Genomic DNA, 13086 nt, shown 5'->3' on the forward strand with positions numbered 1-13086 from the left:
TCATCCATTTGATATTTGAAAACTGTCACACTAGTTTCTTGTGCCAGTGCCTTGGTATATCATTGTGGGTACCGGCCCTCTTGGATGCATATGTTTTAGCTACACTCTTCTCCAGCACTTTCCTTTTGTTTCATCCACTTCCCTTTAGTCTTATTGTTTACCTTGGAGTTTTTTTTTTTTTTTTAAATATGTACAAACATTTCAGTTATTTAAAAAGTAATCAAAAACCTTATGTAAAATCAGTAGAGAGTTTGACTCCTGTTATATGCAAAAGGCTGTGGAAGCAAATATTAGTCATTCACATACTTTTCTGTGTTGAGTCAACATCTATTTTTAGGTGTGGAGCTCATAAAGACATCTATCATTTGTGTTGGGCTAAGGGAGACAGGGCTTACTTAAGTACATTATATTCGTGACTGGACCTCCCTTCTCCTGCCTACCTGCTTGTACTGAATGTATAGACAGTAGGACTTTATAGAGGTGTAGATTTAAATACATTTCATTAAATGAAATTCAAATGGTTCAGAAAGTTATTCGGTTTAGAGCAAACAGTATTTCAAATGTGCTGTGTAAAGTAAATCTTCTCATGATTTCTGTTTCATATTAGCCAGGCAAGAGAGTGCTTGTATTAATGTAAGGTGTAGATTATGTTTTAAAGAGGGTGTTTTTTCTTTTAAAAAAAACCAACAACCTCTGAATAAAATAACTTAAGCTTTGCTTAGGAATGTGGGGCATATGAAAATCCATTTGAAATTCTGTTTGGGTTCTGTTTGCATTTAGGTTTTAAAAAAGTTTCTAAACCCTTTACAGAAATCTGCTGTAATATTTTTTTTTTCACAAACATTTAATGCATCAACTGGCCTTTTGCTTTTTTGGTCATAATATTTTTGAGCAATCTGGTTTCAGGATTACATTTCAAGGTACTTTTTAAAATAAAATGGCAGATTGGAAGATGGGGGATATACTGTATTTACCATTCCCAAAGCAGATGTTTATTTAGCCTAATTTCATCAGCACTTTATAATTCAGTGAGGGAAGAGATTGCCAGCTTAGAATGAAAATACAAAAGGATACAGCATAAAAGATCTCTCTGCAACTAACACTGTCTGTTTCATATGCTTAAAACAAAACACACTAGAACCTCAGAATGCTAGGTATATTCAAAGATTATGTGTTGAATACAGTAAATCATCTATACACCCACACCATGGGGTAAATTTACAAAGCTGTGCGTGGGAAGTTGTGCGTTAATCTACCACTGTACAGCAGCTATTTTGTGCTTTTACTTAGAGCCCTTATCATAACATTTTTTCAAGTTATTTCCAGCTTTCCTTTTGTTTCCTTAACATTTTTTAGTCCTTGTTGCTATTAAAAGAACAGCTCAGATCTGAAGTGCAGGGCTATTTAAATTAATGCAATGGATTATAAAGACAAAAAATAATCTGTTAATTTAAATATATGAGGTAAATCCATTCATGGAAAGCATATTAATTCTTTTATTTTTAATTCCCTAGGTGTCATACGCTCGTCCAAGTTCAGCATCAATCAGAGATGCAAACTTGTATGTTAGCGGCCTTCCAAAAACGATGACCCAGAAAGAACTAGAACAGTTATTTTCACAATATGGGCGCATCATCACCTCACGAATTCTGGTTGATCAAGTCACAGGTTAAAAAAACTTTTTTTTAAATGTTAAGTATTTTCAGAAATAGCAAACTTAAATGCTTTTGAAAGCATAATAGCTATAATGAAGCAGCAGACTGTACAGATGTACATTAAGAAGCATGACTGTGGATGTAAAATGTGATCATCTATATATAAATAAAAAATATATTACTGTACACACATAGTTCTTTATATATGCAACTTTAAGGGGCAATAAATTCAGTGGAGTGTTTTTAAATGCATGGATTTTTACTGGCAATCCATGTTTAAGGGGAATGTATCAAGCAATTTACTACTTGTATGTCTGTCATCTGCCACAATTATCACAATGTAACGTAGGAGGAAAGGTTCAGTAAATGATCTTAAGAGAACAGGGCTTTTTTCCTTGATGGGGAAAATAATTTTTTTACATCACGCAGTAATATGTTCTGAATTCAGATCAAAATGAACATGTTGTTTTGTTGCCTTAGATATGTGAAAGACTCCTAAAGCTATTGTTACTTTTTTAAACAATATTTAACAAGGTCTTTTCTTTATTCCCAGGTGTCTCTCGAGGTGTGGGATTTATCCGTTTCGATAAGAGAATAGAGGCAGAAGAAGCCATAAAGGGACTTAATGGCCAGAAACCTAGTGGTGCTACAGAACCAATTACTGTGAAGTTTGCCAATAACCCCAGCCAGAAGACAAGCCAGGCACTCCTTTCGCAGCTGTACCAGTCTCCCAACAGACGCTACCCCGGACCACTACACCACCAGGCTCAGAGATTCAGGTAACTATCTGTGCGCAAAAGAACTGGAACTCTACCAGATACGATGACTTGGGACAGGGTTCTGTTGAAAATGTATTTTGGAATTGTAAATGGATTGCAATTTCTCTGTAAAATTAAACATTCTTTCCAAACAAATGAACAGGAAAATCTGTTCACTGTTGTAGTCATGCCATAGTGACTAAAACCTCTCAACTATACAGTCAGATCTCGTGAGGTCTCAGGTAAAGAAATGACGGAATAAAGGCTGATGTTGCTACTAAAATGGAAAGTGGCTTTTCTGTTGTTTTTTTGTTTTGTTTTGTTTTTTAGCAGCTTTCTTTTTCTACACTATTACAGTTTGATGCAACTTGCAATCTAATGTTGAATGTAATGGGCTAGTAGCTGGCAACAGCTGAGTGTTTATTCTGTTCAGCAGTAGTTTCGTTAAATTATTAGCTTCAGATGTCTGCTGAAGGTATAAAAGGACTTTGTGTAGTCTTTGATATGAATGCTGAGATGCTATGTGATGTTTTATGCTTTACATTTTGAAAGTACTGCTTGTATATGATGAGTAACACAGTATTAGCAGTACTGGGTTCTCTCTGTTATTTTGATGTTGTATAATAATATTTAGGCAAACTAGCATTTTCAGTAGAAAGTCTTTCTTCTAAAAATAAGAATGCATGGACTTACTGGTTAGGTTATGATAAATATTAGCTTTAAAATTTCTTTAGTTGAATTTTGCAATTTTAAAATTATGAAATGAATTAAAGAAGAGCACAGAAAAGATCAGACACTTGACTGGTTTATAAAAACCAAGCATATATTTCAAACATCACATCTTTGGTAAGGTTATAATAACCACTCCTTATGCAGATAAAGGATTTTTCATATTGCATATTAAAATATAAAGTAGATTAAATGTAATCTCCCACATTGAATGCTGATTTACATTGGCAGCTTTTGGGAATCATTATTACTAAATATTTTTTCTAAATAAACAAAAGTGTAAACAGCTGTGCAAAAACAGGAAGCAAGAGATGTTTATAACCAGTGTGTTTCTAGTCCTCTAATTTTGGACTGTAGCACTTTATTCACAAGTATAATTGCAATGAAAGCTAAACTGTTGGAGTATTGTACTTATGATTTCACACTAACGTAATCTACGAATGAAAAATCAAAGGGGAATTTTTAACACCTAGTCAAATCTTGAGATAATGCTATATAGTGAGAGTTCGCCTTTCTGAAATCTCAAAGCATGTTAAAATGACATTACATTTTGTGGCTGAAATGTGGACAGAGTCTGAAACTCAAGAGAGTTCCTGTTTGCTGAACTCCTTAGATGTGTGGGAAACTTGTTGAACATTTCTTCTTTGAAAATGGAACTTTATTAATAATAGTTCCATTGAGCGATCTTGCCATCTGTGAAACATTAACCCAAAGACCCTCCTTCTCTTTTCAGGCTGGACAATTTGCTTAATATGGCCTATGGCGTAAAGAGGTAATTAGAATTCCACAGATTGCCAGATGTCCATGTTGGCACAGATTGGTGCTACAGTTTATTTTTTAAATCACTAACTTTATTTTTTTAATTCCTTCTTTTCTTCCACCAGCATGTCAAATTCTTTTTTTAAGTTTGGACTTCAGTTGGTTTTGTTACTTTAAGGCCACACTCAAAAGCTGTGTGTGGGTTTTTTTCACCTTTTCTTTTATTTACAGGTGGGCTTCTCAGATGGTTTAGGTGCAACAGCTACAAATAGCCTAAGGCTAGTAATGCTGCTAAATGGCATATATTCCTGAATCAAAACTGTTAAACTGGGGTTTTTGCTAATCTCTGATCTGTAGTGTGAAATTTGTCAGAGGAAAATAATAATCAATTTCATCCTTTCCTCTAACTATGTCCTACCACAAAGTAAACTTCAAAAATGTAACTGTATGCACCTTAATCAGCCCTAAGTTTCTTTTGTTACAGGTTTTAACAATTATTGCAAATATTTATTCATGTTTGTGGTTTGTTTCTTTGTGTGCGTGTGTTTTAATTTATAGAGGTTTGTGTGTGCAGTTTGGAAGTAAAGCTCAATTGATTTGGAAACATTCAAGTTCCATAATGAGTGTGTTCTGTGTTCTATCTGAAAAAAAGAAGTTGATGTTTTATGTTAGTGTTTTTTTTCTGTTAACGACACACATCAATACAGGTGAACCTTGCAGAACTGTAGGGGCATAGCCTCATTCCTGACATTATGTAGAGCTTTGCTCTTATAGTCCTGACCTATGAGCTGAACAAGCTCCTTAGTCTACAGAAATGGTCAGCCTGCTCATTCATGAAAACTGGGTGCTGTTTTATAAAGCTTACCCCATACATACATGGTATGGTAAGTATATCTTTAAACTGTTCAGAAGTGAACAGTAGTATAAATCTTAACTGCTACAGCATTGGCAATTGTGCAACATAATTGGAAGTATGTACACCATAAGATTACTTGTAAGCCAAATTAACTTTCAAATTAGATATTTTACCTCTACCCCAAACAAGCAAATTATGTGGCCCATGATCAGCACATAATTTCTTTACAGTACTTTAATGGCATAACCATATGATGAATCAAAATTTGCTGCATGGTTTTTGCAATTTGTCATGTTCCTTTCACTATCTCACCTGCATTCTGTGCCCACTAATCCATTTCTTTCAGTCCTGGAATAAGATTCCAAAACTCTTGCAGCTTCAAACAGCTGTCACTTATAAATAACTATTAGAGATTTTTTTCTCTCTCCCAAGTGTTTAATTTCCTACCCAGAATTATGCAGATCTGTGGTCTAAGTCAAATTATGTGCTGTCCTAGACTATTGAAGGTTTAAGTTCTGATTTCATGTGCCTCAGAAAAGCAGGGTCATATCATGAGAGAGCCAGGTACCTTGCCACTGTTCTAAGGCTTTTGTTTCTAGCACTGATAGAGCATGAGGCATCAGCCATTAAACATCACTACAGCTTTTCTTTCCGTTTTTCTGAAAGTTTCTTTACATTTGTTAATTTTTTTCTTCTCCCTACAAGCCCTGAGAATTGTACTTGCATGCCACCAAATTCTGTTATTTGGACAGTTTAAAAACAAACAAAAACTTCTGAAACTCTCTAAAACATCCCCATATTTTGCTGTATAATATATATCGTATGCAGAATGGCTGTGTCTACACTGCACCCCTTTTCCAGAAAAGGGATGCAGATGAGACAAGTCGGAATTGCAAATGCAGCGGGGATTTAAATTTTCCCCGCTGCATTTGCATGAACATGGCTGCCGCTTTTTTCCGGCTCGGGGCTTTGCCGGAAAAAAGCGCCAGTCTAGACGGGGATGTTTCAGAAAATAAAGCCTTTTCCAAAAGGTCCCTTAGTCCTCTTAAAATCAGGAATAAGGGACCTTTCGGAAAAGGCTTTATTTTCCGAAAGATCCCTGTCTAGACTGGCGCTTTTTTCCGGCAAAGCCCCGAGCTGGAAAAAAGCGGCAGCCATGTTCATGCAAATGCAGCGGGGAAAATTTAAATCTCCGCTACATTTGCAATTCCGACTTGCCTCATCTGCATCCCTTTTCTGGAAAAGGGGTGCAGTGTAGACACAGCCAACATGTCATTTGGCATGGAATGCAAGCTTCATAGGCATTGACTTCTATCATTCATAGCTTTGTTACTAGTAAAGAATATGCCACCCCAAACTCATGTCAGTAAACTTTTATGCCACTACCGCCAGCATTATGGTGACTGAATGATAAAGCAGTTGCTATAGTTGAGATTTCATGTGCAGATGTAAAAGCTGCCCAATCCTTGAAGTTTGGATGAGAGAGGCGCTCTTCTGTGGACCTTTGAAAGTCCAAGGAAAAGGAATTTTGGTGATGTCTACCGAAATACCTGTATTTCAATTTAAAAATAACTATAGGAAATGTAGTTAAAAACAATATTAAGGTAGGTTAGATTTGTACAATTGAGTTCTCAGACATTTGTAAAAAATGATAATGTTAAGATTGAATATGAAACTTTGACTCTTAGGCTATGTCTACACTGCAGACTTTTGCCGGCAGATAGTATGCTAATGAAATGCTCATTAGCATTTGTTGTGCTGTCATTTGCATATCTCTGCTGAAGCTTTTTGCGCAAAAACAAGCAGTGCAAATGGGTCCGTTTTGCCCAAAAAACCCTTTTGTGCAAGATCCTTATACCTCCTTTTTTGAAGAGGTATAAGGATCTTACGCAAAAAGCATTGGCAGAAAATATGCAAATGACAGCGCGTCAAATGCTAATAAGCGTTTCATTAGCATACTCTCTGCCGGCAAAAGCCTACAGTGTAGACATAGCCTTAGTGAGTGCCCATCTCAAGCCTTTAATTATATAATTGTATTTCTCATGTAGTACAATATAGCATAAACATTCGGCAACTTTAGATCCATACTGTATTCTGTACAACTCTGTGTACATCATACAGTCAGTCTATTAAAATCGTTTGTATGGAAGTACACAGTCCAACATTCTTCCACAAATGTGATCTACAAATAAAGTATAACAGCATAAAGAGTATTTGCTGGCCTTTATGTAGGCTGTTAAAGTTTGCAGACTTCAAGACCCTATTTTCTCTGTTGTACTCAAAGAAGCTTTTTCTGCTGGCTGAAAGGAATTCATTCAGAATTGAGCTGTACCCTCAATTTTTTAAAATGTATTTGTTATAAGAGACAAGTCTAAAGGGCCAGATTCTCATGCGGTGCAAAAATCAAGTGCTGGGTGAAATTTTCAGACAAACTTTTTTCACTGGAAACGGTAGGTGTGTATTGACAGAAACATTAGAAGGGAGAGATAGATTTTGCTGAATTGCTTCAGCATAAAAAAAAGGTTTTAAAAGATTCCCTAATGATCAAAATACAAATGATTAATTTAGATCATTTTCAGCAAGACATTTCAATTTTTTGATTCAAAACAACTTTTCATTTTGAAATTTTATAATGAAAAAACATGAAAACGTATTTTGGTTCTAACTGTAGATTTAGTTCAGCTCAAAATAATATTTTAACATTTAACTGCTAGCAAACCGAAAAATCAGTTATTCCCACAAAGTTTAAGCTAGCAAAACTATGCTGCACCATTATAATAATTATTTTAAGGATACACAAGTGGAGGTAAAAGAAATTCAGATATGGGTGGGATTTCTCAAAAGTGGGATTGAATGGGAGTTGTTTGCAATTACTTCAATAAGAGCAGAGTTGCTGCAACTCTCAACACTTTTGCAAACCTGCATGTGAGTCAGAGAGCTCAGTCCCTCCAAGCTGTTATGTATGTGAATGAAGGTGCAGATTTGCATAAGTGTTTGCAGGCTATAGAAAAAATGAGTGATATTTCTCAGATTAGGTGCAATATCCAGAAATATTCTGGATGTACATCAAAAAGTAAACAAGATTCTAAATGTAATTCCACATAGAAGATAAGCAATCAGCACACACTAATTCCTAGAGTGGTCAGTTCTGTTAGCAGTAAAGTAAGGTTATGGCATTCTATTCACTAAATGCATCTAAAAAAATATTACAGATATTATTACAAGTTTTCTAATTGAGAGCTTTCTGTCTGCACATCTACATTGCAAAGCAAAGGTAAGAATTATTTATCATAGAAATTAAAATTAATTGAAGATGGCTGCTTTAAAATTCACTGTGGAAATGATTTTTAGCAAGATTTTTCTGACATGTAACAGTAACTTTTAAATATAACCCACTGAAAATAATAGCCTCAAAAATGGCATTTTATCAACTATTAAAGGGATATGACCAAACGTGCACTGAATTTCCTGCTTTATAATTACTAAGCATGTGCTCCTTGATGTGTACATTTTCAAGATAATGTTACCAACAATGAAATTTTTAAAATATATTTGAATAAAAGTCTGTATACTAGAAACAGACAAAACTGCCTGTTTTCCATCTAGAAAGTGCTCTCATACTTTCTAGATTTGGCCAGTGTAAGATATTCCTTGAGAATTTCCTTTATTTGATCTCAGACACAGCAAACCAGAACTTAATCTGGAAGGGAAATGTCATCGTGCCCGGTTTTTGTCTGTTACATTCATTTCAGTAGGCGTTAGTGGCACTTGTGTGACTGAGAGCAAAGGTGGACCTATAGTTCACATCCCAAGGACTGGATCGTGAAACCTGAATGAGCTTTATTTTAAGTCTCAGTACCATGTAATTTGTGCTAAGTGCTGTGTCTAGAATAGCCCCCTCTTTTTATTTGGTAGGTTTTCCCCGATCACAATTGATGGGATGACAAGCCTTGTGGGAATGAATATTCCTGGCCACACTGGGACTGGATGGTGCATCTTTGTCTACAATTTGTCTCCCGACTCAGATGAAAGCGTGCTGTGGCAGCTCTTTGGCCCCTTCGGAGCAGTTAATAACGTCAAGGTGATCCGCGATTTCAACACCAACAAGTGCAAGGGATTTGGCTTTGTCACCATGACCAACTATGACGAAGCTGCCATGGCAATTGCCAGCCTTAATGGATACCGTTTAGGAGACCGAGTATTGCAAGTTTCCTTTAAAACCAACAAAACCCACAAATCCTGAATTTCATATCCTTACTTACTAAAATATATATATATATAAATATATATACGAACAAATAAAAACTCTGCAAGGCTTATATTCAACCATGGACTTTATAAGCCAGTGTTGCCTAAGTATTAAAACATTGGATATCCTGTGATGAACAGGAAAGGATTTTATAATGCTTAGAAAAAAAACAAAAACAAAAAAAACCTTTGATGCATTGAATGTTCTTTCATAGCTGTCGTTGTTGAATATAATATACATAGATAACAATGTGCAGGGATTTTTACCCGGCCAGCTAGTTTTACTACCTTCCTTGAAGGTGGCTCTTTTTAAGATGACCATTCGCTCATTTGAAAAAAATAAAAAACAATAACAATTTTTACAAACTAATGGGATTAAAAGAAAGGAAAAAAATTCTTTTTTTTTTCAAATGTTGATCCAATCAGATTGGTAAGCCCCCCCATATAAATTAAAGAGGAACAATAAAAATTGCAAAAAACAACAAAAAACACATACTTTTGCAACCTTTTTTATTTTTCCTTTTTTCTTTTATATCATGTGAACTAAACAGTCTTCTGTTAGGGAATGGGGTAAAAGGGGGATACCTGATGACAGAACAATTTAAATAACATTAACAATGTTGCCAAAGAGGTGGTCTCTTTGCTGAAAATGGGTTTCAAGAAAAATCTATTTTTATAAAATATAAAGAATTTTTACAAGAGAATCTGGATTTGAGAAAAAATATTTTGACTGGCTAATTTAGGGGAAATTGACAACTTTGTCATGTTCATACTGCACTGGTAACTTTTTAGAGATCAAGACGTGTGTTTTAAACTGGATTAGTAGATTGTTTTTTGAAGGATGGGCTACAAACAGATGATCTTCGTATCTTTTCATAGCATGTAATAAAAATATTAAATACAGTACGGGAGAGTGTTCTTCCCAGGCACACAGTTACCCACAGTCAAAACCCAAAAGCAAGGAGATGAGTTGCAAGACAGTTTTTCTTTAAGTCATCAGTATGGGATATCAGCAGAACAAAAGTTTAAAAAAAATAATTGTTTTGATCAAAAACTTCCTTGGTTTGAGCAGTAGGTGCTACAGAATTATTTACATATCTTAGTATCATAGTTAAATGTAATGTGTTTAGAAAAAATAATTTGCTTTAAATTTGTTAAGACTTTTCAAATTCACTTTATAGCCCATGCTGATATAATTGGGCTGTGTTGGCACATTTGGAACACTGTTTATGTTGCTTGAAACACTTATTTATTTAATTGCCGATGTGATGCATATGGCCAAAATCAAATATAGCTAGTTTGGCTAGTCTACTTATTTGTTTACTTAAACTATGGGAAGAAGCATATTATTGTGTCATTTTGTTGTGTGTGTATGTGTATATATAATATAAATATATATATATAAAGTTATTTTTCTTTTGGTTAATTTATTATAAGTTGTAACACTTTGCTAGTTTTGTTTGTATATGTCTTAAACTGTTTTCTTATGATACTTAAGTGACAGAGGTATCAAGGTAACGTGTAGAAATATTGTTTGATATATTGTCATGTTTGTTGTGAATATTTTTTCTTACTGCACAGTAGAAAAGAAAACAACTGGGTCTTTATTTTAATGTAATTCAGATTGGGGAAAACAGAGCTAAGGGAACAAAATGACTGAGGGGGTGCTCTCCCATGTCCAGTGCACTGATCATTTTAGTATGTTTGTGCTTTGTACGGTTATATATTTAAAACAAAAAAGGGTCATGCTCTTCCCTGAGTACTAGAAACAGTTACTCGCTATGCATAATCTAGTTGATAGTTAAATTTGCTATTGCTTTTCTTGTCTTGTTATATAAAATCTTTTCAATACAAGTTTAGTCTTAATGGTAATAAAACGTTATGGTTATTTATAACTTGTGCTTATTTTGTGCATTTTTTCCATGCTGTACCCACTAACTGCACGTTGATTAAGTATTGTTTTTTTCCACACTGAAAAGGCAAACTTTTGTCGTAGATGGATAAAACTAAAGCAAAGGCTGCATCATAATTTTATCAGTTTTTCTTTTACTTTTAACTAATATTTTAAAAAAGAACACTCATTCGATGTTCAGGGAAACCTTAATACATCATCTGCTATGAATGAGCGCAGTTTGCTGGGAAAGTTTTGATGCATTTGCTAAGCATTAGTGGGGAAGGCATGTCAGAATCTTTTCTCGACAATGTGTTTTACTAGCTGAATAATAATTTGAAAAAAAATTTCTTAAGACCAGGCAGTTGTATACTTTAGTTATAATGAATGACTTCATGTTAACCTTGCTAGTTTAGATCATTTCTGAGGGAAAGTATTGTAAATGTTTTTTTAATAACCTTGTTGTGTTTGAATTATTTGTACTTTAATTGTCGAGACAATAAATGAAAGTGTGTAGAATGGCTATGGACTTTCCAGATTTTTAAACGTGTTCAGATGTTTTAGTAACCACAGCCACACAATAAAGCAGGGAGATATTATAGTCTAATTGCAGTTGAAAGTTCTTTAAGGGAGATCCTAAGGTACTAAACAAAACAGTTGAAGCATATTCATTGTTCATGTGTTTTTCTTCCAAAGCCTTAGCTTAGCCAAATTGAGTTGCTTTAACTTAAATCAACCACAGTAGAGTAATTGTACTTTTTTTCTTTTTTTAATTTGAGTGTGGAAGTTTTTTTAATGTACACAATGTTTTAAACAATAAAAGTATTAACTCAGTCAATATCAAATTAAGCAAAAATATTAAATGCTTTAATCATTATACAAATTTTAAGCCATCACTTAATTTGACATTTTGTTTTTGATATGGATATGCAATGAACATCATGCAATATGAAGTATACATATTTATCTCCTGTATAGCTCTAAAATTTATATATTATCACATTCATTCAAAATTTAATCTTTTTCACCAAGTTTTATAGCCACAGGTGATCTCTCTTTCTGTTGACTTACTGGTTTAAATTCCATTAAATACAAATATTCACTCCATGTTTATGTTCTGTAATTCTCTTGCTAATTGAAAATATGTACCTTGTAAAACTGCAACACTGCATTTCATAACTGAGTATAGAAAACAATGTATCAACCCATTGGATGGACTATGCAGTTCTTTAGCTGCTTCACTAATAATAAACTCAAGTTTTTATGATTGAATTACCCTGTTGGTTAGAATAATTAATTTCAGGCTATGGAATGAGATTGTTTTTAAATATACCGCCAGCTTGATTCATTCTTAAATTAACCTGAGCATTATATAGTAAAATGTAAACACTATTGTTTTCCTCTGTTTAATGGTTAGTTGCTAAAAATCTCTAACTGCTTCACAGCATCAAAAAAGTTTAAATACTCCAGGATGTCACATATCCTAATGTATAATTCAGAGAAAATAAATTCCTACAGTATTTTGTAATGCTGTCATTTTATTTTGAAAGTTGAGTTCTTAAAAAAAAGAAGAGTATTTAATGCTATAGTGGTACAGACATTTTGCTTTTGTATTATGATAAAATTGAATGTTTCAATTTAAAAAATACATAAGTGATAGTTACTTAAAAAAGTAGTTTTGTTGCATCTAATGCTTTCGTAACTTGTCCCCCCCAACTCAGTCTCTCTCCTTTGTGTGTTTATATTATATGGTCTGGAAAACAGTGATGCCAAGAATCTGTCCCAGGTTCTTATAAAGCACCAATCACCAAATTATTTAGAAGGTTTAAGGTGAAATCCTGGTTCCATTGATGTCAATGAGAGTTTTGCCAAAGACTTTGGCAGGTCCAGAATTTCACTTTTTGTTTCCCTCCTTTAAATGTTATGAACTTTGAATTTAGCCCTTCCTTCTTGATAGCAACTAAAAGTTTTCTTTTAAAAAAAATACTGATCCTATTGGTTGCAGGTAATTATTGTCTAGAAAGAGAGATGGTTGGAATCCGTCTTAAGAATCACATTCTCATATCAAAATGCTGACATTTTACTACACATCTTCCCTGACCTGTTGCTGCTTACCCATGGGCAGATGCAATGAAAGGTTTATAGTTTTTGCTTGTTTTTTTCCCAAATGTATAGCCAAGCACTTGGAGT

The 13086-nt window shown here is 34.1% G+C and overlaps 1 protein-coding gene across 7 annotated transcripts in view; it reads left to right on the forward strand.

The window, feature by feature from the left end:
• Positions 1–12424, forward strand: part of ELAVL4 (ELAV like RNA binding protein 4) — a 122773-nt gene extending 110349 nt beyond the window's left edge. For 6 of the 7 annotated variants that reach the window (XM_014575183.3, XM_075935951.1, XM_014575177.3 and 3 more), the window contains exons 4-7: positions 1515–1668; positions 2209–2434; positions 3876–3914; positions 8673–12424. In XM_014575183.3, the coding sequence (XP_014430669.1) occupies positions 1515–1668; positions 2209–2434; positions 3876–3914; positions 8673–9000 (747 nt within the window). In that variant the 3' untranslated portion in view covers positions 9001–12424. The remainder of the gene's footprint in view (positions 1–1514; positions 1669–2208; positions 2435–3875; positions 3915–8672) is intronic. The other variant, XM_006126431.4, reaches the window with a different exon arrangement.
• The last annotated feature ends 662 nt before the right edge of the window (positions 12425–13086 follow it).

The sequence above is a fragment of the Pelodiscus sinensis genome, chromosome 9, assembly GCF_049634645.1.
Source record: "Pelodiscus sinensis isolate JC-2024 chromosome 9, ASM4963464v1, whole genome shotgun sequence".
NCBI classification, from domain to species: Eukaryota; Metazoa; Chordata; order Testudines; family Trionychidae; genus Pelodiscus; species Pelodiscus sinensis.